The sequence below is a fragment of the Cariama cristata genome, unplaced genomic scaffold (genome assembly GCF_000690535.1).
Source record: "Cariama cristata isolate BGI_N322 unplaced genomic scaffold, ASM69053v1 scaffold253, whole genome shotgun sequence".
In the NCBI taxonomy this organism is placed as follows: Eukaryota; Metazoa; Chordata; class Aves; order Cariamiformes; family Cariamidae; genus Cariama; species Cariama cristata.
Window position 1 is genome coordinate 1 of NW_009607552.1, and position 25,896 is coordinate 25,896.

The 25,896-nt window shown below is 38.9% G+C and overlaps 1 protein-coding gene across 1 annotated transcript in view; it reads left to right on the forward strand.

Moving 5' to 3' along the window:
- The first annotated feature begins 320 nt into the window (after window positions 1-320).
- LOC104158958 (thyroglobulin-like) overlaps window positions 321-25,896 on the forward strand; it is a 37,342-nt gene continuing 11,766 nt past the window's right edge. Inside the window, exons 1-7 of the mRNA XM_009696748.1 lie at window positions 321-393; window positions 1,315-1,491; window positions 2,467-2,578; window positions 3,128-3,207; window positions 5,082-5,225; window positions 8,099-8,164; window positions 19,972-20,051. Coding sequence (XP_009695050.1) covers window positions 321-393; window positions 1,315-1,491; window positions 2,467-2,578; window positions 3,128-3,207; window positions 5,082-5,225; window positions 8,099-8,164; window positions 19,972-20,051 — 732 coding nt within the window. The remainder of the gene's footprint in view (window positions 394-1,314; window positions 1,492-2,466; window positions 2,579-3,127; window positions 3,208-5,081; window positions 5,226-8,098; window positions 8,165-19,971; window positions 20,052-25,896) is intronic.

The window sequence follows — 25,896 nt, forward strand, 5'->3', positions numbered from 1 at the left end:
TGGAGATATTCAAAACTCGCCTGGACGTGATCCTGTGCAACTTAATGTAGGTGACCCTGCTTTGGCAGGGGGGTTAGACTAGATGATCTCCAGAGGTTCTTTCCAACCCTGACCATTCTGTGGTTCTGTAAAACCCGAAAAATGCCCCATCCTTGGAAGTGTTTAAGGACAGATTGGATGGGGCTTTGAGCAACCTGATCTAGTGGAAGGTCTCCCTGCCCATGGCAGGGGGGTTGGAACTAGATGATCTTTAAGGTCCCTCCAATCAAACCAGTCTGTGATTCTATGATGTTGCTATGAAAATTTTCATGGAAGTTGCTATGGGGCCACCTGTTTCTTCCTTACAATCTTTGTCTGCTGTGGCAGAAAGGGTACCCATCATTCTTCATCAAGGTATACCTGTTATAGGCAAGAGAAGTTGAAGATACAGCTTAGGCAATACTCCACTGTTCTTGAAATGTACCTCTCCAAACAGATAGATGACATAGTGATAAAAGAAGAAGGTAAAATACAGATGTTAGGGGTTAATGATAAAGTATATTTTCATGTGATTAATGGAGAAGATTTCCTAGCTCTGACTACCAGGAAGGCAGAAGCAAGAGTACTAAATAGTGCACAAACCTCACTGTAAGAGGTCAGTAGAGCTATGCCTGTTTAAAATTAACCGTTGACATATATATTTACAGAAGCCATTGCCGCAGTAATTAAGAAATGGATTTGACAGCTTTATTTCTTTTCTGAAGGTACATTATTACTCTGGGGCAAATTTCAGTACGAATTGCTACAAGCAAAAGGCTTGAACAGTTGATTCTAGGAAAGTTATTTGTATTTTTGTGTGATGTACGAACACATCAGAAATATTTCTTGCAAAAACTTCCTAAGACATTTTAGGCTTTATTGTCCTTTTTATTCTTTAAAGTAAGAGACCCACGACTGATGCAGAGTTCTTTTGACATACAAACTGTATAATTGTAAATTTACTAAAAAGAAAGAAAGAGATATCTTTATGAATCACAATGCTAGAGTGACACCAATACACTAGGGTAATTAGTGCTTGTCACAGCTGGGGAATGTATCTTTTCAATTAGCTGTGGTATAGCTCCTTTTCTGTGCTCTCCAGGTAAACCTGCTCTTCAGTGTCACAAAAAACAGAATCTGTCCCTGTTTCTCATGCACTGTAATAGAATAATGTTGAAATTCTTACTTTTAGTTGTTTGCTGATGGATAGCTTTACGTGTGCTGAAGACATTAAGAGGAATAGGCAGGGGAGGAAACCCTAATGTGTGTGTAAGTCTCCGTGACTTTGCTTCCTAGGCTGTGCACAAGAAGATGAGTTTTGTCGAATGGCAGATCTTCAAAACACCACAGACAAATACTTTGTGTGTACCCTCTATCCAGAGGCACAGATTTGTGATGGCAGCATTGATCAAATACCAGAAAACTGTCGAACCGTGCTACCCTGGCAACCACAGACACTGTATCATAAAATAGGCAAGTTTTGGGATTTGGATATATAACGTGTGCTCTGACCCTGGTAATGCAAGCTAGTGTTTTGGCTCTTGTTTCTGAGATAAAAAGTCTGAATGTATGAATGAGTCCTGGGTTGATGGTGCAAGGGAAGTTCAGACTATTCTGGGTATGGTTTTTCATTCTTAGTTCAGAATGGAAAGATATTAACCATGAGTTCCACTCTCCACTTCAGTTATTCCTGACTCAGAGACACCAAGGGTAGCTCAAATAATTTGTATACCAGGTCTTAGATCTTTTCATAGTGTGGGTGAAACGGGAATGTCATTGGGATGTTTTGAATTCCATTTTCTAACATTAAAATTTCCATGGTGGATAAGCAATGCAAAAATTGAAAGTCATTGAGTGTAATTTTTTTTTTTTTAGCAAATACGGAGTTATAGATGTGTGACTTTTAACCTCTGCTCTTTGAATGCTTGGGAAGTTCAAGGATATTCTCATGGGGCTCATGTTAGAAAGCTGGACAAACAAGCCTGTTATCACTGTACAGGAACCTATAATTTTGCTGTGAAAAATGCAAAGATCCACTGAACTAAACTATTAAATTGTGTGTTTTTGGTGAGCCCAAAGTGCAGCACAGGTTGAATAATGCATGGGCACGCTGGAGTCTTCCAATCTGAAGTCGTCCTCCAGTTTTTGGACCTTATAGAAGGAACAACATCAATACAGGTCTCAGAAACAGAAGCTTTGGGCTGGAAGTCTTTTCTTGGCGATATACTTTGCCCAGCTTTTAGAGCCTTCACTTGCTGGATTTTTGTTCATCTTCAGACTTAACCATGAAAAGGTTACTGCGTTAATGTAAAATTATCTTTTAATAGGTCAAGACCATTGTAGCATAGAAACATAAACTTCACCCTTATCATGTGATTACTTGAACAGTATATGTAAATTACAAGCTTAAGCTGATTTTTCCAATTTTGTTTTTCTTTTTCCTTCCAGTCACTCTAAAAAGTTCCGTGAAGAGCTTCTACACACGTGTACCATTCCAGAAAGTAACAGGGATCTCAGTGAGGAATAAGACTGACATGAGCAGAAAAGCTGTTTCAGATGGGTAGGACATGACTTCCTTTGTTTTTACTGGAAGTTTAACCATGTCTGTAATACCAAGGCTCTGTTATGCAGATGTTCAGACATATTGATCCAAGAACAGCATTATTTGAAAATATTTAACAAAGAAAAAATAGCACATGATTTAAAGGAAATTTATAATTGAGTTATAATAATGTATATGATTAGTAATTATATATATGTGAATTGTGTCTTATACTGCTATTAAATTGCTGGTTGACCAGTTAAATCTCTTGGCAATAATACACCAAATTAATTTAGGCTGATATTTTTAGGGCAGGTATCAGAACAATTGTCTAAATTATTAGATGTAGTCTGCTATATGTATGCTGATCAAACATAGTTCCATCTACAAATGGAAAATGTATGGAAGTGTCTATGCAGTGTGAAGAACCATGAAGCAGTCTTTTCGTGAGAAACATCTCTGCAGGTTCTCAGTGTCTCACCCTTATGCAATATCCTCTCTTCCCTTCTCCATGATAGAGACAGATTATTAATGATACTAAGAGTAATGATGTTTTCCCTTTCACAGCTTTTTTGAATGTGAGCGTTGGTGTGATGCTGACCCCTGTTGCACGGGATTTGGCTTTTTTAATGACTCCCAGTTATCAGGTATTTTTTCATTATTTTTATTTTTAAAATAATTTGAATCTTCCTTCATTATTCCAGATTTTACCTTTCTTTTGCTGTGAAGGACACTTTAAAAGCCCTTGCAGATCTTATGCAACTCTCTTTAGCACCTTTTTGAGTAACCATAACCATTTCTAGGAGTTCAGCCCAATGACATTCTCCACATCTCAGAAATTATTAAGGAACTTCATGGAATGAGTCCTTAAGAGGCTGCAGTTCCAACAGTATGAAATTCAAACTGATAAAACTCCAGGAAAGTGTTACTTCTCATTTATCAACCTCTCTTCCAAAATGTTGTTTGATATCTTTTTGTGATTTTTTTTTTAATGTCATTTCATTTTTTAAAGCCTAAAGGACTTAGAAACCTAAATCTTACTGAAATTATGTGCACATTAAACACATAATGTCTGTGGATACTTTTGGGCAGCTTAACCTTTTGGCTTTCTTGGATGTCTGAACTTCTCTGCTCCCCAATTTTAGTCTTCTACTTGAGGAAGATTGGTTGGGGATAGAAGTTGCCTATTTTCTCCTCAGTATTTTAGCTACTTAAGAAATCTCAAGCAGGATTTCTGATAGTCTGAGGACATCAGATCTTTAAAAGTATGCATGACTTGAAAGCCATTAGAAAGTCAAACAAACATATTTTACTCACCTGAGATGGCTTAGTTAAGGGGTGTTGTCACCCCATGCTCCCTCTCTAGTCAGCAGAGAGATGTGTAGACACAACTATGGGGTCATTAAGAGCTTTGGTTGACTGAATTGTATTCTGGAGGTACTTTTGTTTCTCTCCACTGGCTGTAAAGGAAATGTTCTGTTTAAAAGAAAGTCTTTAGCAGGTGTTTAAAATTGGATGCCACCCAGGTCAAAGTCAATGAAATATTTTTTTAATATTTTATTCCAAATTCAGAATTAGGCCACTAAAATGGCTAACCTTGCTTTTGGTAGTGTCATGTGCTAATCAACTCTCCCTGAGGTCATTAGGATGTGCTGGTTTTACAACTCATTTGGGAATTTGGAACACTTCAGAAACATGTATTTTTAGTTCCCTTTTCTGTTGAGCAGACAAAATTTTCACTCAGTCAAAAATGAGTAGTTTGGAAAAAGAATCCAGTGTAGTTTAGAATGAAATTACTGCACAAATAAAAACTAGTTGACAGTTTGCATACCTCCATATGGCCATGTGAAATTTGAAGTCTTAACTGAATATGACATAAGTTTCTTTAAATAATTCTAAAATAAATGAAGGATTTTAAAGCACCAGAGATGCAAACCTGACACCTCTCAGTTTATCTGATTAATATTTATTATCTGTGGTGTTTCAAACATCCAGTCCTGGCATTCATATAGTCAAGAGAACTTTCAGTAGTGATTTTAACATGAGCTAGGTTAAATCTTAAATGAAACTGGTAGCTGTGTTTCAAACTCTGCATTTTTTTTCAGGAACAGAAATATTTACATGAAGTCTTTGAAAGGCAGAATTTTTATCTTGATGTAAATAGGGACCATGTTTCCACATACCTGCAGATTTTTGATTTCCAGGATTGCATTAACCGGAAAGGGCTGCTTGCTGAAAGAAGAGGTCCTGACCTTTGTTCAGTGGAAATACTCAGTGACCTTAATGGATTATAAAGTTGATACCTACCTTCTCTCACATTGAATTCATTGTGATTTTTCAATACTATTTTCAACAACAGTAAAACTTGGCCTATTTTAGGTATTTATTTCCTTTGATTTCCAAGTCAATGGAATTCTGTTTAACACTCAATGGAACCCTACTGTATTCACTTTTCTCAAAATTCTATCTAGAAGAGGAAAAATTTCCTCATCATTTCTATAACCATGTATTTCCCTGGCAGGTGGAAAGATCATGTGCCTGACTCTGAACAACCTAGGAATCCAAACGTGTGCTGAGGAAACAAGAAGTGCTTGGCAAGTTTCAAATTGTAGTTCACCAGATGCTGAAGTCAGAATACACCCGTTTGGCTGGTATCAAAAACCTGGTAAGTGATGCAGGGCACATGGCCTTTCTGACTGGTTTCTGCGCATTGAAGTTTATTATTTTGCATCAATGTATAGCGGCTCCAACTTTCGGATGGAGGACCAGTTTGAAAGGATCACAAATAGACAAGGCAGACAAGTATGTGCAAGGGAAAGAAGTGTGCAATTTAATCTCCATTTTAATAGAAAATGAATAGAAATACCTGAAAGAGGTATAATTTAATTTCTTAAATTGTATGGGAGACTTGTTGCCAATGTCAAAATCCAAATATATTTTTCTTACAGCACAGTCCTGACCAGGACATAATTCTTCATTTCTCACTGCATGGCTTATGGTTTAACAGTGTGTGTGGATGCATAACTTCAAAAGCTTTGGTTTTGTTATGGAATTTAAAATTCACTTTTGGCTGTTTTGTTAAAAAAAGAGCCAAGACCAAATTCCAAGGTAGCACTGTATTCTTCAAGAAGTAAGAAGCCATCATGTGCTTAAACAGAAGAGAAGTTATGAGAGGTTAGGTTATTTCCTCAAAAGGAACCAAAACCACTCCTAGTCAAAGTGAATTTTCTTTTCTATAGCAAAACAAAGGCTCCATTACTTTGTTGAAACATTTCAGTGAGTTTGACATTTGTCACACTCCTTTTGCGTAGGTCTTGTTCTGCATTGTTATGCTTTGATTTAACATAACTGAAACAATAAGGAAAGCAAACATCTGTCTGACTGTATTCCCCCTTATGAGAGGATAGACAGTTATTGAATCTATATAGGCAGAACCTTATTGAACTGCACTGAGAGCAGCGAGGCCTCATGGGGGTAGGACTGGTGATATTGACAGAATCAGGGAAAAAATTGAATAAGGAGTACTTTTTCCTGGCTTTAAACTCCCTTAGTTCTTGCAGAGTAGAGAAAGGCTGATATTTGAGTGGAGAGGGGTGGCATGAAGTGTGGATATATACTGTCCAGGGCATATGATATAAAGACAATCCAGTTAAAGTTATGTAGAGCTAGATCAGATATCCTGGCAATTCATTGCACTTTACAGTGTTGGTAAACTTAAAGTAAACCTTCATTCATACTCTTAGCTCTTGTCTTGCCTGAGTTTTTAGAAATCTCTGTTGGTTGCATGCATGGGCAATACAAAATGGAAGAAGCAAACAGAAAATCTGACCTGTCTTCAGCTTCTGTAGGGATGGTAATTTATTTTGTCTTAGTAGAGAATTTATAACTGATTTGATTAGCCAAAGTGTTTTACAAAATATGAATGCACAGGGAAAGTGTCTGAAACATCAACTCAATCCTGAGCTTTTCAAGTCCTGCGCTGGCGCTGTGCCCACTAGACCATCCGTTCCCTCCGCTAGTGGGGCAACCCTTGTTAAAGAGTGGAGACAGCACGGAGTTGGGAGGCATCATGGAAGCTTATAGGGAGGGATGGGCTGAGAGTCTAGCACTGAGAGAAAGGGAACAACAGCCCTGATAAAGTAGGCAATAGCAGCAGCTGGTGGGCCGGGAGAGCCGAGAGGCAACCAGAGGTAAGAGTGAAGAATGTTAGAAAGGTGAAGTGAAGAGGGGACAGTGGAGGTGTAGAGACACTTCCACTTCTTGGAATTGTTTTCCCTCTTGTTGGCAAAGAACCAACTAAAAATAAAGGATGTTACACTTCACGGACAGAGGGGTGATAAAGAGGCGCCTGGGATATATGCAAAGGGGGGAATGTTAGGAGAGACGGTGACATTTCCTCATGTACTGAGGAAGCTTCAGATGTGTTTCCACCATAACACACAGCAAAGCACAGATGTTTATGCAAATGGAGATGTTTGCAGACAGAAATTTGTATCAGTTGTGCTGGTATGTTGGTGGTCTGGGTACCAGGAAGAGGAACAAAAAAGCTTTGAGGCTAAAACGGAAAATGAGTGAAATCTGAAGGAGGAATTTACCCTAGGCAGTGGGATGTTAGCATGAAGCAGGGTCTTTGGTTTTAGTCCACATCTTCTTGTAGGAAGGTACTTGTGCCTCCGCATTAAGTTGACGTGTGAGCTGTTTGCCCACACGACTCCACTCATTAGCAATTTGATTTAATATGTATAGACATGGTTGCAGCTCAGTCAATGAGGAATGTATAGTAGCATTTTAATGAGAGTTCTGGTAACCCCAGTTCTTCGCTCTTGTCAGTGTGAATGGTAAAACTCCTGAGTTTTTAGAAATCTCTATTGGTTACATGCATGGGCAATACAAAATGGAAGAAGCAAACAGAAAATTTGACCTGTCTTCAGCTTCTGTACAGATGGTGATTTATTTTCTCTTAGTAGAGAGTTTATAACTGATTTGATTAGCCAAAGTCTTTTACAAAATATGAATGCACAGGGAAACTTCTTGTTTGTTATTTAAAATTACAAAATAATTAAGGGAAATATTAGCAAATGAGAAGTTTTATGTGTGGAAAATACGAACAATTATTTGAATTTTAATTTGGAAAGTTTCCTGCTGGCAACTGACTTGTTCCTAATTCTTGTTTTGAGAAATTCCAGTTTGCTAATCGGGAAGCAGAAAAAAACTCATGTTTCTTATGATGCAGAAAACCAAATACAGAGAGGGGCATGGAAAAAAACACACAACTACTGAAAGGCATCAGTAATTGTTAAATGTAATTTGAAAAGTGTTTGTAGGAATGTTTATAAATATGGAAATCCAGGGAAGCCCAGTTTCATGTACGAGCTCAAAACGGTTAGACAGTAAAGCAGCCCCACATCCGTGCTCTGGGTGTTTGTGGTGAGAAAACGCAACATTCAGATCCCAGAAGTAATGCTGGAAATATTGAGGTGTTGATTTAAACCTTCAAGTGTAATTGTTTTCAAATGTTTTGTTTTTTTCTGCTTTTAGCTGACATGAAGAACACCATGCCTAACCTGTGTCCACCTGTTAGTTTACCTCTGAGACCAGAAAGTGGTAAGTGTATGCATGTATTAAGCCAAAAAAAAAAAAAAAAAACAAAAAACAAAACATCGTCTGTGTTGTGTGTGTATTGCTAAAAGATCACACTATAATGAAACGGTTTACTCATTCAGGTGTTTACTCATTTTTATTAATCATGTATCATTTAAATAGCAGAATTGTTGTCATCCACAATGCCGACCTAATATCTCTCAAACTCACTGCCACAAGAGGTCACTGAGGCAAAATATTTGGCAGGATTGATGAAGAAATTTATCATTTATGATTATGGTTGTCACATCACTTTCAATGGACATAACTTCATATTTTAGTGCAGTAGCCAATGAAGAAAAGCTCTGGCAAGGGTAGCCCCCCAAAAAGCTGTTTATTGCGTTATTGTCCATTGTTGTGGCATTTCTAGTGCCTTTCTTGTAGCATCTGGTGCTTACCAGGGGGCAAAGGATGTCAGATTAGACAAATCACCAGCAGTTTCTGTTAGTAATGCTGAATGCAAGGAATAACAATGAGTTTTCAAATAGACATAAACAATTGCAATACAGAGGCAAAGTCAAATTTAGCAAATCTCATTTTCCCTGAAAACCAGGATGATGAAAAGGGCAATTCCTCCAGAAATTAGTGCAGGTTTATACTGCTTTTTAACTGATGCTGCAGAGGATTGGTAAACTGTACTCCCTTTAGTCCTTGTTTGTGGTTTCCTATAAGGATGGAAGTATTATCTCAAAGATTATTCTGAACTGGATCACAAGAAATGTAGTATTTGAGGTGTGTTTTAAGTCCCACTTTTGAAGAGATGTTGTAACTTGCTATGACACCTTATTTTGTATCTGGAAGAAAATTTATTTCAGTCTTGCAGTAAATGAATCTTACAGTACTCACATGCTTTATTTTAAAAGTGGGTGGATCCTCTTAATAAATGAAACTTAACTACTGCCTTTCAGGGCTTTGTGTCTGTTGCCCCCTAAAAATATATGCAAATTGTCAACAGCTACAGGCTTCCCTGATGTGTCCTTTCCAGAAATACACAGCATATCTGCTAAATGCTCTGGGTAACGGAAAAGAAGCAGGTTGACTAGTCATTAGATAACTCAATTTACCCCTCAAGTTAGACTAAAATTGAGAACTCTTATCCATCTCTGCCCTTGATTTGCTGTTTGATGTGAACAAATTTTTTAATCTGTTTATGTCTGTCTTTCCTTAAACCATATGCAACTGGACTTGCAGGAGATGGTTAATATTTGCAAAGAATTTTCAATTTCAGGTTCAGAATTTATTATTAACTTGTTTATCATCATATCTAAGACCATCAGTCATGATCATGTTCAGACTATTTGTATTTATTAGTAAAATTGGTCCTTTTTTAATGATCATTTTAATATAACAGAGGGAAAACTCCTACCTTTCTAGGTAAGCATAAATAATTTTTGTGTGAAATGCTTCAAGGAGCTAGTGGGGTAATGTGTAGGTTAGGCAATCCAACTCCTTTGCAAACTGTTTTTCCCATGGGATGTAGAAAACTGCTTTGCTAAAGCTTTCTTCTTCCTAGTATGAAGTTTAGTAGTAATTCTGCCATTTTCCTTTTACGTTTTTCTTGCTTTCTTAAATCTGGGAAAATAGTGACCTAAGCAGCACTTAAGGAAATTAGACCTTTCTATCTGTCATTTGTTTTCTACTCTAAAGACTGCCCAGAACTTAACCACAGCAAGTGAGGTGCTCATCTTGCCCTTGGTAACAATCCATTTCCAGGTCATCTTTCCAAATGCAGAGCAACTAGAGATGTCTCTGTTTGCAAAGGTCTGGTTAACCACCTAGGCAAGCAAAGCCTCCCATGAAAAGGCCGGATTCTGGATTAGAGCAGTTGTCCTGAGGACAGCAATCAGGAGAAGTCACTGGGTTACAAAGAGCACAACTAGCCTGGAAGTCAAATTAGCACTACTATCCTGTACTCTTTGGGTCTCTGACACCAGTGTGTGCAGCAACACATTCAAAATGCAACTGGGCACCATCTGTCCTTCTTATGTTCTGCCTCATTTTGATAGTAAAAGTACCAGCCTGGTTATTTAGGTCAGATTGCTATCTGTATCACATTGTTGGAGGTTTTGGAAAATTTTCAAAAACATTGTTTCCAAACTCTTTATGATTATATGTTATATTAATATATGCTATAGAAGAATAATAGTTTTAGGGTTGGGCATCATAGAAAAGCTAGCAGTGGCTGAATTTGCTACACTGTGGTATTGCTTGTACGGGAGGAAAAAAAAATTATTGTTACTCCTGTGTGATAACCAGATGGTGAGTGTGAAAAAATGTCACTATTTAAAGGTCACTGTCGTGTATATATATATGTGTGTGTGCATGTAAGCATACATTAAAAATATATAAAAATTTCCATCAAAAGATTAGAAAGATACTTAAATTTCAATACTTTACCAGAAGGCTCTGTGAAATAGTGAAGTTAATGTTATGTCCAGTCCAGAGTCTGAGTTTACTGAAGCACAATTAAGGCCTATATTTCAATAGACAGTTAGTGCATTTGACTGCCTCATTTTCTAGTTATCCAGTTTGCAGTGCTCAGGACAGAGTGCCCAGCACTTTGTTTCCTCCCATTTGCAATCAGGTGGCTGACTGCACTCCAAGTCTGTGGTGTTTTCAGACCCAACACACTGTGAAGAAATCCAGATTGGCAGACTTATTTTCAGTCTTGTAGAGAGTAGATGCTTTGCCTATTTTACTCATTATTCTTCTCGATAGAGAGCACAGATGAATGTAGAACCGTAGAACAACAGAAAAATCCTCAACAAGAAGGGTTTCTACAAGTACATGGGCAGCAAAAGGAAGGGTAGGGAAAATGTGGCTCTGCTTCTGAGTAGGGCAGGAGACCTGGTGGCCAAGGATATAGAAAAGGCTGAGGTGCTTTCTTCACCTCAGTCTTTACTAGTAAGTCCAGCCTTCAGGCCCTTGAGACCGGGGGGAAGACTGCAGCAAGGAAGGCTTATCCTCAGTGGAGGAGGATCAGGTTAGGGAACAAACTGGACATGCAAACCCATGGGGCCTGATGGGATGCACCCAGGAGTGCAGAGGGAGCTGACTGATTTCATTCTGAGGCCACTTTCAATTACCTTTGAAAGGCCCTGGTGATGGAGAAGGTTTCTGAGGCTGTGAGGGAAGCAAATGTCACCCCTGTCTTCAAGAAGGGTAAGAAGAAGGATCCCAGGGAACTATAGGCTGGACAGCCTCACGTTGATCCCTGGGAAGGTAATAGAGCAACTGATCATGCAACTCATTTCCAGAGATATGAAGAACAAGAAGGTGATTCAGAGTAGTCAGCATGGATTTATGAAGGGCAAAATCATGCCTGATGAACCAGATAGTCTTCTACAATCAGGTGAATAAGTGGATGGGGGGAGAGCAGTCGACTTGTTTATCTTGACTTCAGAAAGGCTACTGACACTGTCTCACATAATACCCTCACAGAAACTGAACTAAGATCTAGATAAATCAACAGTGAGGTGGGCTAAATGCTGGCTGAAATGCTGGGCACAGAGTTGTGATCCAGCTGAAGGACAGTCACGGGTGTACCCCCAGAGTTGATACTGGGGCTAATTCTGTTTAACATCTTGATTGATGACCTGGATGATAAGACAGAGTGCACTTGCAGTGAGTTTGCAGACGATAAAAGGTTGGGAGGATTGGTTGACAGATCAGATGAGTGTGGTGCCATTCAGAGGGGCCTCAACAGGCTGGATAAATGAGCAGACTTATGCCTTGGATCAAGCTGTCTTCCATCAAGTTGTCTTTCAGCTCTGTCTGAAAACTGGCTAGGACCTTCGTCTAGCAATTGTACAGAGAAGGTGTTTTAACATTCAACCTTCTGAGAAAGCAGGTATTCTCTCTCATGTTCACACATGCTTCAGCTTTTCTAGTTCAAATTAATAGGACTGTTGGCTTCTTTGCTGTCTTTCCTTAGGTTGTCAGGAAAACATGATTTGCAAGCTGAGGTAATATCTTACATTAGCTGGCTTATGTAGTTATAAGCTGCATTTTGAGGAATCCTTGACATCCCGCAGAAGGCCAAATTGTTAAATACCAACTTCTTAATCTCTACCCTTATGGAAGGATATGACTTCAGATTTGAGCACCTCTGAAGAGCCAGAAGAGTTCTTCTGTCCTGGAGATGTTGAAGTGCTACTCTTAAATTAAAAAAACTAACACAAACCAACCTGTCAAGATTATCCATTTTCTCCCTGAATAAGCTGGTGAACACTCTTTAAAAGAAAATTTTATGGCCCCCAAACCATTTTGTTTGTCCGTTTGTTCTATAATGAAGCCAGATCTCACAGAACTGGATTGTATGTTTTTGGACTATCACCAGGTCTTAATTTGTCTCACTTTCTGTGTTATTTAAACTTGGAATCTCACTGTTTTTTAATTCTGTTTTATTGGTTTTTTTTTTTAAAGCTTACACGTACAATCTTTCACTGCCCAAAGTCAGCAAGGGACAGCTAGAATGATTTAATATATCCTACTGTCTACCTGAAAGCAGAAATCCTTGAGCCAAGGAGCTGCAAGGCACTGTCCAGCCCTGTTAGTTCCACTGGACACAAAGGGGAGCTCTGTTGCAGTCGCCACAGGTTTAAAAGATGAAAAGTTGAGACCAAATTCTTTTGTCTCACCCAAATAATTTACTGAAATAATTTCCTTCACTTAAAATCTCCCTAAATAAATTGAGCAAAAATATGTATTTGTTTTCCTTCTGTTCCCTTTTTTCTGGGACTTTTGAAAATGTTCATGAGCAGTAATCTTCGTAAAACCTCTAGATCTTTGAATATGCAATGGAGAAAATAATTTTCAATAGCGACTTCTTTTCATGCCCTGTTGTAGAGCAGCCTGCAACCACCAGAGAGGTGTAAAAAAATCCCTTTCCCATGTGAGGCTAACCTCCGGAGGGACACAGCAAGAGGGAAGGCTTGAGGTTCTTCCCATTCTTTGCCTTGTACCAGCCTGTTCATCCATCAGCCCTGTGATTTCTCTGAACAGCCTGAGGCTGCTGTTGGCTTTCCCCAGGTTACTCCCCCTACAAGCAGCACTGCTAGGCATTTCTAACACCCATTAGATACCCCATTACCCTACAAAAAAGCCTCTGTAATGCCTTCAGGTCACTGCTGTCTGATAGGAGGGAGGCGAGGAGCACACTGTCTTTTACCTGATTTCTCGTTTCTTTGTTTTTGCTTCAGTGTGTTTTGCCTATTTGTGTTCTTGCAATACCCTTTCTGACAAAAGGTTAAACTCTCCAAGTCATCTTCATCACTAATCTGTAGTGTGTTTAACAGAACGTGTGGTTTTCATCTTTAATTAAATGAATACTTTTGTCTTCTGTATATCTATCACATGGAGCAGAACACTCTCCTGCTGGTCTGTTGTGATTTCCACATAGTTTCTGTTATCTGAGAAATAATGCTTGAAAAATAGATAGCCTGAACAAACTGGGAAAGTCCGACTTGTTACATTTGGAGCATTTTTTCCCCTGAATTTAACATGCTGAATTTTCCCCTGAAGTTAACGTGATGACACTGAGCATGGAACCATCTGCGGCAAGTTTCAGGTATGATCTGTGACCTTTAACGATGGGAGGACAGCTGTTATTTTAAGACTGCCCATGCTGAAAATACTAATATGTCATACTGCAGTCTTCATTTACTTACGCTGGTTTAATTAGGTTTGAGATGGAACTTTCTGCAGGCAGCTGTAAGATAGGGGGAGATAAGAATAAGTTTTTTATGAGAAATTATGTATAGTTATTTTACGCTTGTATAATGCTGTTATTCGAACAGTTTATGCACAGCGGTTTGAGCTATGGAAGTTTTTATGTCTTTACAATTAAGACTGAAAGAAGCAAAGCAATCTATGAAACATGTTACTTGGCGTTTTAGAAGGAATAGTTGTGCTTAAAGCAAACTGGAGAGCCTGAAAATATTCCTGTGCATGTAGAAGGGAGAAGTGAGACTGATGTATGACTTCTGCTTTTGTATTTTATGAGATTTATGAATAGTCTACAGTAATTATCCAAGCTTTAATGAGCATTTGTGTCTTCACGTTCCTCAGTTTTAAATAGGATGTGTCTATCTTTGATTTGGCAACTGTTAGAAGACAATTGCCCTTAAATGGTGATCTCTGCATGGGACTGCAGATTGTGTACAGATCATATGGACTCCATTCCCCCTCCATTCAAATCAAGTAATTCATTGAGAAAACACTGAGGCATATGGATGTAATGATCTGTTAGGCCCTTCCTGTTTCTGCCTCCTGTGATCCCCTAATGATTTATAGCTGTTCCCTCAATGCAGGACTGAGCAGTGGCTACGGGATTTTCCGACGTGGGCATTAATTTCCCATTGGGTTATCTCAGCACATGGGGTATTTCCATTCTCAAAGGAGATGCTGATGGTAGTACAGGTGCTGATGTAGCTGACTTTTGTGATTAATAGTATCATTTATCTTCCTGCTTTCCCACAATGCTGAGGATATGTCAAAGAGATCTCTGATGTGAAACAAAGACAGCCCTTTTTTATCCATCCTTGGGAACTAATCTACTGTGCCCTCATACAGCATATTGGACCTCTGCTGTAGAATTACTCTATCTTTGTCTTAAGTTCAATTTTTATTCTGTTTGTAAACATGAGGATTTTAGCCTTTTGAAAACAGCTTATTTGAAACTTGGATAAATATCTGGTACATTTTTAGTATCCTATTGCTATACCATTTACTCTAATTGGCACTACTGAAGGAGGCAGAAAGCTTGCATTTAACATGAGCATAGCAAGATTGCTCATTGCTGAAGGCCATAAATAACACATTTGTTAGTTTGGGACATGTTTGTCTGAGGTGTGATTATAGTTATTACGCAGCAGTTTTAAGAAAATGACTCGTTTTGAATTATTCAAATCTCAGTGGATGGATGAAAGTCGGAAGCAACTGTATTTTGGAAAGAGTATATTTTCTGCAAGTCCACTCTTGAGCTGATGATTTGCTGGTTTTGGAGATTGTTGGTATACAGACAGGTTAGCAGTATTCATTGTACAAAAAATACTGAACACTGGGAATATAAAGCACTGAGTTTAGTCTCTACATGTTTGTGGCTTGAGTCAGGGCTATTAAATATGGTTCGCAAATTTAGAATTAGGAGAATAATTTGTCTTTCAAACATAAATTAGGCATACTGGACCCAGAGATCTGATTTATGTACCACCTTAACCTCATGTTAATCTGATTTATGTACCTTCTCAACTTCACAAGTTTTCTTTTAAATTTAACTTGTTATTTTCTTGCACTTCTGTATCTCTGTTTCCTTATATTAAATGTCAAATTTTCCAGCAAACTCAGAACTGACCTCTCTTTGCTTCCACTGAAGTAAGTGATGAAGCTTTTGTTGGCTTATGAAAAGCATTTTATAATGTCACTGCCTGTGAAAGTGGGAGGCTGAACTCTGTGCCCCCAGGAAATCTATTTCAGTCTTGTGATCTTATGACTTGAGTGGGAACAGAGTAAGGCCAGTGTGAGTCCTTTCGCAAATCCAGTATTAAACCTTGCCTACCCAAACAAGAACATCTGGAATAGAGAGGCTCTCTATATGGGGCATCTATAATTTCGCAATAAAAGTTACAGGGCTGGCTGAATTCAGAGTGCTGTAATTATCCAATCAAAGCATTTGCCAAAATGTGGTTTGGAAGGCCAGAGCTTAACCTATATATAAACCAGAAATGCCTTCCAGCCCATCAGGTGCAGTATGCATTTTCAGTAAAGCAGTGCCAGTTTGTAGCTGTGTGCCTTGTGAGAGCAGTTTCTAGACAAGGCAAGTTTAGATGAGCCATGCAAAGTTCTGTTTTGCCCACGTAATGAAGTGAATGTGCATGGCTGTCGGCATTGCTGGATCCGCTGCCAGGAGAAGGGAAGAAGGAAACAACTAATAGCCAAAATCTCTTTCACAGCTAACTGCTGGCTGGCAATGGCCACAGTGGTGCCATGGATGGCTTTGGGTTAAAGGGAAAAGTGGAAGTTTCAGTATATAAATCCAATCTGAGAATATGAATGCTTCATCCAGGACTAAGAATGAAAAAAAAAAACAAAACCACACAAACCTCAAAAAAACCCAAAAAACAACTCCACACGTGTAGTGGGAGGTTGCAAGGGTCATTTCTGTGAGATTCAGGGCAAAGAATAAGCAAAATAAAATGTGGTTTAGGTATGAATGTACAATCTATGGATGTTTGCATCATGAGTGGTCTCTCTTCTGTGCCTAGCATGGGCTGTGAAGTGCCCGTTGTGTCTTATATGTATTTAAAATGGATGAATGTTATTAACTTGACTCTATCCCACATGAAGGGATAAAATAAAAATCTTTTAATATAGAAGTAGGAAGCTTAGCTTGTAATCAAATGTAGAACATATGACATGTACCTAATAATGGCAGTGTGCACTCACAAGCTTAATTTGAGCACCTTCGTAAGATTTTAATAACAGTAAGCTAGTAAATTTCAGGGAAATAGGTACAGGAGGCCAAATTCAAGTGTCAGTGTAAATCCAAGGAATTAATTTTACTTTTGTGGAATTGTTTGAATATCTTTCCTGAGAGAGTAGAATTTAGCTTAGCAGGAACGCTTCTGAACATTTGACCCGTGAGCAAATGGAGGCATATGAGGGTTATGAGACTTGCCCGAGGTCACTTGGTGAGTCAGGGAAGCTGTGGGAAGAGAGTCAGTCTGGTGAAATATCTTCCAAAACCACTGATGCACCCGGACTTGTTGACTTACAATGGAATCCAGACAAGGCTCTTTTTTGAAAGAACCACAGCTAGTAATTTGAAGCTTTGTGTCTGAACCTGGAGAGATTACTTGTTCCAGTAGTAGGACCTCAGTTACTAGTACTGTATACAGTGGAAGATGGCAACATCGCTCTTATGTAAAAAGAAAGTATAAGTCATATTGATTAAAAAAAAATCTTCCCTTATTCATGTTTTTCAGAAAAAAAAAAATCGAAGACATAAACTGATAAGATATAATCTGGAAAAGTAAGACCTGGGTGGTCTAGTAGTGCAGGCAGATAATCTCTGGACAGGATGTAATGGTTATTTCTCCATCACTTGTAGTTGTTTTCTATTTTTAAGTATGTTTGTAAATAAATGGCACACATTGTCACTCTAGATGTAGAGGCTGAAATTTTCTAACACAGGTCATACAACAGGTCATATTAGATAGTTTTAAAATAGAGAAACTATTGACAATACAAAGTGTAGTGATTTCCACATCACTAAAATCACTGTGTTTATCTAAAATAATTGAGTAGTCAGTACTTAAGCGGAAGAAAGAATAAAGTGCAATGTGTCTGTTGCACAAGTCAAGCTGTGATTGCAGGGTCATTGCTCCCTTACTAGTTCAGACTCCCTCTGAATATAGTGCTGATGATGACTTTGCTACTCCGCAATATCAAGTAAGCTTGTGGTCTTTAACATATAACAGTGCAATACCAAATTAACCTTCATTTCTGCTTAGCTGGAGACTTTCAATCTCTCTTAGAAGAGTTGCTACCAAATATAACAGGATTAGAATGATTTTGAAGTGGTTGAAAAGGACCCGTGGGACCCAGTACTACTGTCTTGACTCCCATTCACAAGCATGAACCAGGACTGGGACGTTTTTGAAGTTATATGGAGTACAGTAAGTTGGTTTATCTCTCCATCAGACGTTTTCTGCAGCAAGAGTGAGAGCAAATGAGTTAGCACTAAAGTGACACCCTTGGTAATAATGGTAGCACATCAGTATTTTTGAACTTGTCCTCTGGGAGATAACCCATGCTTGAGGTTTACACTTCCTTGGGAAGGATTTACCTTGCAAAAGCAAAGACTTTTAGCATCAACCTAGAGCCCTGGGTTGTGGCAGTTACCCTGTGCTGTCATGAATTATTTGGAATAAAATAATTTTGAAATCTAATTTAACCATTACTATTCCCTGCCTATTTGCTCAAGGAATGATGCGACCACACTAGTGGTATTTTGAGTCTTGGGTTCTTATCAACTGGACAAGTATGTCAACACCAGGATTTCCAGGTTGCAGAGAGGGCATGCCACAGCTTTGATTGTGTGAACCCCAGACCTCAGCTTCAGATCTGATGTTGAGTGGTATGGTCACAACTGTCTTTCTGTGAGGAGGGGAAGGAAGGAAACTTTGTCCATCTTTGCAAGTCACCCATTTCTCAGAAGACTAAAAGAAATCTTTAGTGAAATGAACGGTCACAATTTTTGCATCTGTGTGGTGAATGAGCTCAAACAACAGGACGAGATCTGCTCACCAGGAATAGCAAAGCAACAGCTGACTCTGCTCTGTCCTCACCCTACAATTACATGGAGAGGGTAACGCCAGCCTCCTGTTTAGGACTTGGTGGCCACAGCAGGGCCCTTTTGCTTTTAAAGCATATTGAACTGTTGAAAGGAACTGAAATAATTAAAGATCCATTCTTTTCCAAGCCTTCTTTTTTGACTTCTGTTGTGTAAAATTGAGAGCCTGCAGATATTTATATCTGCATATGAGAAAAGAATGTTTGTGGCATTTTTTTTAAACCCACTGTGAAACAGAAGAGTAATTCTTGATGAATACTAGAGTCGGTATGTATGTGTATATATATGCTCACACATGTACTTGCATGGGTACATGTATATATGTGAATATACAGGTTTGTATACATGGAATACACATGTATATATACATATATACATATTTGTGTATATGTGTATATATACATACGAAATGGAATTAAATCTTAATTTTGTAGCAGTTACATGACATTAGAACAGTTCATAGAATTTCGTATAATTCTGTCTACAAAATCAAATTAAAATGATCAAAATAATTCTTGTGACCTTTAAAAATAGAATTTGTAGATCTGTGAAAATTGCGTATGCTTCTGTGGGAGTTTGATTGATTCTTGTAAGGGAAGTGAAGACAAAATGCCACATTTACAAAAACTGTTGCCTCATTTTCACTTAGACTGTAAGGTAGGGACTTGCTCTCTGTATGTAGATGTATGCTGGCAATGTAGACATCTCCATTTCAGCTACTCACATGAGATTCCCTGTACAGACAACATGGGCACCTGGCTCATGTAATCAGTGGATTCCTGGGGGTGATTTATCTCATCCTAAAGCAGACATCTAAACCAGGATGGAGACATTGTATAGTAAAACTGTCTGTTCCTCCTGATAGTATGAGAAGCCTAGTGTAATTAACTCAGATGTTAGACATCTACCTTGCAGGTGACTGAGATGAAGCATACCTTAGGAAACTAGCTCCTGTTTTAGATATAGATGTAGATGTCTGCTGAAGATTCTGGGCGTGCTCAGTCACATGCAGGATCCCCACTTGCTTTCCAAGGAGTTAGTCGCTATACCTGCTCTAGAACCTGTCTGCAAGCTTTATGACCCATGTCCTTTTAAAGTAATTAGGCCTGTTCATATACCTTTTATTTAAATCAGTTGGATTTACATGCAAACCTGGATGGAGCTGCTCCAGATTTACCTCTTTATTAACTGAATATCTTTATAAATCTAGTTGTACGTGGCCTCTGAAAATGGGACTAGACCCTCAGGTCAATCTGAGGCTTTTGAATATTGTATTTCATTTATTCACAGCTGATACAAAGGAAGGTGAAAGTCTCTCACTGGGGAAAGCCTCAATGCTTTTACTTCTATATTATTTTCCTCTGAAGTTTTTACGGATTCCTCTCGTTACATTATTTTTGTATGGTTCATTTTACAGAGTATTTGGATATATGGCAACCCTTAAATCTGTCCTCTGTTCTTATGGATTCATCCATCTCAAATTTTGAAGTTGTGCAAGTTAGTAGAGATATATCCAATGACTTCTCCACTGCCAGAGAGTTTTGTCTGTCCGGTAAGAAATTACAGAAAATACTAGTTTGTGAGTCTGAAAAACTAAGAGCAGGTCCCCCACCCACCCTGCTTCTGACCCAGATACACTGATTTTACTTATTTTTAAAGACTACCCCAGTGTTTCTGATTTTGAGAGAAAAAACCTGAATAATAAAAGGTACAATAGACATAAAATGCCATACAGTGATTGTGTAATTTTGACACCTCTTGGGCGCAGAGATCTGTTGTTTCTCCAGGCGTTGTACAACTTGGAGAATATTGTAGCTAATAATGAAAGGGGTGGTGTCACTATTTTCTAAAGTTAAGGGAAGTTCATCAAGTGAGACAGATGGTAGAGCCACCTCCCATTATCTAAAGTAACCTGTAGCTGTGGTGCGTGAGGGTAGGTTAACTGAGAGCTGGGATGAAGCAAGGGTTGGGCTGTAGTAAAAACAAAGGGAACTGCTTTAATCAATAGCCTTACTAGGACATCAAAGAGTCCTTTAATTTAACATGACTGGCAAATCCTCAGTGCTGCAGAGCAGTAGAAATAAGGAAAAATTCCCACCTACTGCAGAAGATGGTCCTTGGAATGGTCCCACTTTTTGCAGTAGACGTTCCTCACCTTATGAGGGTGAGCAGTGTAACTTACTGTTTTCTCCTTTTCCTGTTAACTGTTTGAAGGAACCTTTCTAAAGGAAAAGTGTTGGATACCCACCTATGAGTACAAACTGAGATGAGTGAGAAGATCACTTTTCTTATTCTGAAACCTTTCCCTGGGACTCCCTGAGGACTGTTTGAATTAAACTGAGGTCCTCAGTACTTTATTAGATGTTTTTCTTCTAAAATCTGTGATACCAGTTCTCTTGCTGTATTGCTCCATGTTAAAGCCAATATAGCCTTTTGTCCTTTGGCTATTTTGCAGAATGTTCTGGGAATCTCAAGACATTTATGTCCCATTATTTTGCTTTAGAGCTACTTCATGTCCCTGTTGTAAAACCTTTCTTTTAAGCATCTTACAACAATGTCATACAAAATCCTTTGAGAATACATTTTTACCTGTTCTTTTTCTTCATGTTTCACCTCACAGCTTGTTCAAAGAACCAGTCATGTACAGTGGTTACACTGGAAATTCAACCCTCAGCAATAAGATGCCTTTTCTACCCTGATACACAGATGTGCATACATGGCCTGCAAAGGCACAGCTGCTGGGTTTTACTCAAAGAGCCAGCTACATATATCTATAAGAGACAAGGTAAGAGCAGGTTAAGACTACGGAGGAAGGAACTCAACTGTGGTCACCTGTGCACAATTCTTGTGAATAGAAGAGTGAGGAAATCCTCACTAGACATAAAGCAATATGGATGTCTCCTAGACAATTGTCCATTGCTGTTTCAATGGAGTTCCAGACAAACGGGATGGCAAAATATCTCCAAATACTTTTTATAAAAACGCATGAAATCATAGTGTTACCATCTAGTGTTGAAACAGGTATAATAAAGGAAGTCTAGGCTATGAAAGATGTTTTGGAAAATACAGAATGGTAAAAACAAACAAAAACCCAGTAATGAAAGTCCAGCTCCTTCCTTTTCATCTGCAGAAGATGTTTCTGTGTGTTCTTCCTTTTAAACTCTGAGAATAACACAAGGAGTGTTGAAAACCCACTGCCAGTTGAAAGTCTTAAGGACCATTTCTGGAGAAAACAAACAAACAAACAAAAAACCCTAAACCAAGATGAACTAATATTTTAAAGAAGTGAAAATTATTTAAGAGAGAAGTAAAAGTTGTGTAGACAGTTAAAAATTCCATTGTTTGGCTATATGCTTATTTGTAACTGTAAGTTTTGGGGTTTTTCCCTTGATTTTAAAAGATACTGATTGCTTTTCATGTAATACTGATCATTTATTTTATTAGAAATAATTAGAAACAAGGTATCAATAAGAGGAAAGGGAAGAAATATTTCCTTTTCTCTTCACTGAAATTTCTGTGAAGAATTGACAAATCAAAGAGAATCTTCTATGTTCAAACTCGATCAGAGAAAAGGGGTTTTATCATTGTCAAGTGAAGCAAAATCACAGACTGAGACATAAAAGTTAGACTTGTGTGTTTGTATATATCTGTACAGTTTTGATTTTAGTCACGTGACTTATAATTTGGTTCCTACCTATCAGATGCATTGTTTTAGGAGAGAAATAGTATGAGATATCACTTAGCTCTGTTTTAAAGTAAGGCATTAATGAAAAACCTCTTCTTTGAACAGATAGCCAGTGATTTAGATAATCCTTATACAAAAAAAAATGTGGATCAAACTATGACCCCCTAATATTTAATAATTTTCTACAAACAAAAAAATAAATTCAGATAGCAATTATGTTTGATCTAAAATGTAGATACTGGCATAAATTCTGTGGAAGAAAATGGCAACATTCACAGTAGACTGCAAGGCAAGAGATGGTGATGAAGGCCCTCTGGTACCCTACACTCTTGCATTCCCTTCTCTGGCGTGTAGAAGGCATGCATGTGCCTGACTTAAAGTCAGCACTTGCACGGGTGATTCCCACTTATACAACAGCAGTCCCTACACAGGACTGTAGGGAATTTGGACGTGGGTTATGCTCATTGCCTTCTGTTGAAGCTCTTCTGTCTCACATGATGAAACAGCTACTAGAAAGGGGACTGAAGTACAAGTCTTGCCTTGTGAGAGCCCAAACCAAATAGCTGTGTGATTATCTTTTCTCTCTCTGATTTGTTATAAATGTTTAAAGGTTTAAAATTGTGCTTTTCAGAGCCGAGGGTGGAGGGGGAAGTCTGAAAATCTCTCTCCCTTTTTGTAGAAGTGCTCGGATTTGTATTCTATTGTGATGTTTGATCTGGAAGAAATGTTTGAGTAAGGGTTTGGAAAGTTAAACATTCATATCCAGTAGCTAACATCTAGCATAGCATGAAGTATTTTACAGGGAGAGAATAAAATAAATTTATCTATGTTTCATTTAAAGAAGTGAATTAGACACACAACAGTTTAAAATTAAGGGAAATGGGATTAATTTTAATTTCTGAAATGGTACTAACTTGAAAAAATAAATTATTTTTCCCCTGTTCCCCCCCCCCCCGCCCCCGACAGATTTATTCCTGCCCATTTCTGAATCGAATTTAACCCTATCTGTGTACATCCCATCCCATGGTGATCTGATGGGCAAATCCCAGGTGATCCGTGTTGGCTCAGAGTGGAGAAATATCAGCCAGTTCCTGGGGATCCCGTACGCTGCACCTCCCCTTGCAGAGAAGCGCTTCAGTCCTCCGGAGCCGTTTGCTTGGGTGGAAACCTGGGATGCTACTGTGGCTCAGTAAGAAACCCCTTCGATCATCTGCAGAAGTGCTTGTCCGTACAGGTGTATGAAAGTAGCTGGAGTGATGACCGCGATATTCATGTCCTTTCTTGCAGTAGAACGTACAGGGTACAGATTAATACAAGGTTGGGACTTTGTTTAGCAAAAAGAGTAATTTCTCAGTCTATATGTTAATGCATGCAAGCACCTCAAGAAAAGAGGCAGATTCCAGTACATTGCCTTGAATCTATGCATAACTCCTCACCAACTGTCTGCTGTCAATCCATTTTCATTCTGAGTATTTACACAGGTATTTATAATATTTATACAAACACATTTTGCTCCTGCTGAGCTATAAATTTGTAGAATATTTAATCAAACAGGCATTTTAACGCTGATGTAACCAGAAGCTGTGGGCCTCATACAGAAATTCTCTGCCTACTAGTGTCTAGGAGATCAGGCTGAAGGACACAGATAGTCTTTTCTGTCCAAAAACTATTAAAAGGCAAATACTTGCCAAATGGCTTGGACAGAAGTACAGAAGTTATAAACGTTTTAGGTAATGCCTTAAGAGGAAACAAGCACTAGTAACTGTATTAGCAGATGGGCTAAATTTCTCTTAAGTCCCTGTGTCTAATGTTTCCTGTTGGCCAGCTCTGGCTCTCCAGGGCTGTACAGACATCACTGTTTTGCGAGTTTAGGTTGGAGGCACTCTGAGGACATAGCCTTTGTGTGCATGTTTGCATTACATTAGTCTTTCGATATTAGTCTTAATTTTGTTGCGTTGGGGAATGACAAATAGTGAATGTGTATTTCTTAAAGAAAAGAGGGTTTGGGTGACACCACTTAGTATACCTGTGATGTGGAACATGTTAAGACAGTGGATTTCTTTTTAAAAAATGCCACAGCAAATAGAAATGCAGCAACAACAAAAAAACAAGATGTGAAAGTGGAGTGGTTTTTATAGTGTCTTTCTCACAGTCCATCCCTGCTCCACATAGTAGAAAGCAAGCTATGGAGCACATGAAATCCGTTTGAGCGAGCCATGCACATGTACACAGAAGCTGATACAGGACAGCTGGTACCTGATCACGGTCCTATCAATAAAAAGCAGACTGTTTCGTGGGTGACATCGGGAGCTGCAAGGAAAAAAAAATGATAGAAGCAACAAACAGGAGGTTGAAGATGCAGAACAGTCAAAAGAAAAGAGTCTGATGGAAGGACTTGGTGAACTTTCTGCAGAGAGAGTTAAAGAAATCTGGGCTAAGAGCTGAGGTTTAGCAACCCAAGAGCTTCCAAGGCAGCTAATATGGACCTGTGGTCTATTGGGATTCTGTGTTATCCTTCCGGCCATGGCTGGCCATGCAGTCCTGTTCAATTCCTGGCACTTGAGAGTGGTTCTCCTGTGGTTAGTGATGAACTCCTTGAGCTAACTGATCTGACCAAGAGCTTAAATGATTAAGGAAATGATAGATTTTACAAGGGAGCTGGGAGGCTGACAGCCTGCAGACCTGACACTAATCACCACCTGCTTTGATAGAAACACATCCTGAGGCTACAGATTTAGAAACCTGTCAGCTGCGTGGAAGCTATTTGGTCCCTCCATTACTCAGAATTTGTCTCCAGAAGTTTCTAGGAAAGCCTGTGATGAACTGAGTGAGAAGAGATGCAGCGTTGTCTTGGGGAGTCGAAATGGCATCTGGTCTCATCCTTCTGGTTGCACCTGAGTTGTGGAGGTGTTAACAGCATAACCACAGTAGCCAAGCAGCCTCATGCATGTTGGAGGGATCTGGCGGGATGTGGCGTTTTGTTTCCTGAGGTGCATAGCGATGTTAGGTTAGTGCACACACCATCAGCTCTTTGTGTCTGCAGCCACAGCATGGTGTCTGCTAGGACTTTGGTAAGACCCGTCTACCTCTGTGGTCTCTCTTTGAAGACCTAGTGTTGCAATGAACAGCCTGGCTGAGATTTTCAAAGCAATTTGGGGACCTTAGTTAATCTACTCCTATCTTTTGAATTCTCAGTGCTTCCTTAGGCCAATGAAGAACTTGGCCATTGTCTTCTATTATTCGTTTAAGTTTAAAAAAATAATTGTTTGAGCTCAGCACCACGGAGGTGCACTTGAAGAATAGGAAGGATCTCACTCTCTGTGTGTATAGAAAGTGTTGACAACTATATTTTTTAGGACTTTATATTGCTGTTGCACAATATTTGTGTATAAGAAATTCACATTAACACAGTGCCTTTAGTGACAGAAGAGAAATATTTATTTATCAGCCTGGACCTAATAAAAGACTTAAAAAAACCCAAAGCAAACCAAAGCAAACCAACCAAAAAAACCCACCCAGCTCTTGGAGTCTCCAGCTGCTGCAGGAGCTGTGGACTTGCCTCAGCAGGTGGCAGCCTTTCCCTGGAGTCGGTCCCAGCATGAGGAGGTCCTGGGAGCTGGAGGTGCTGGGAATCCTGATCAGTTACTAAAAGAAAAA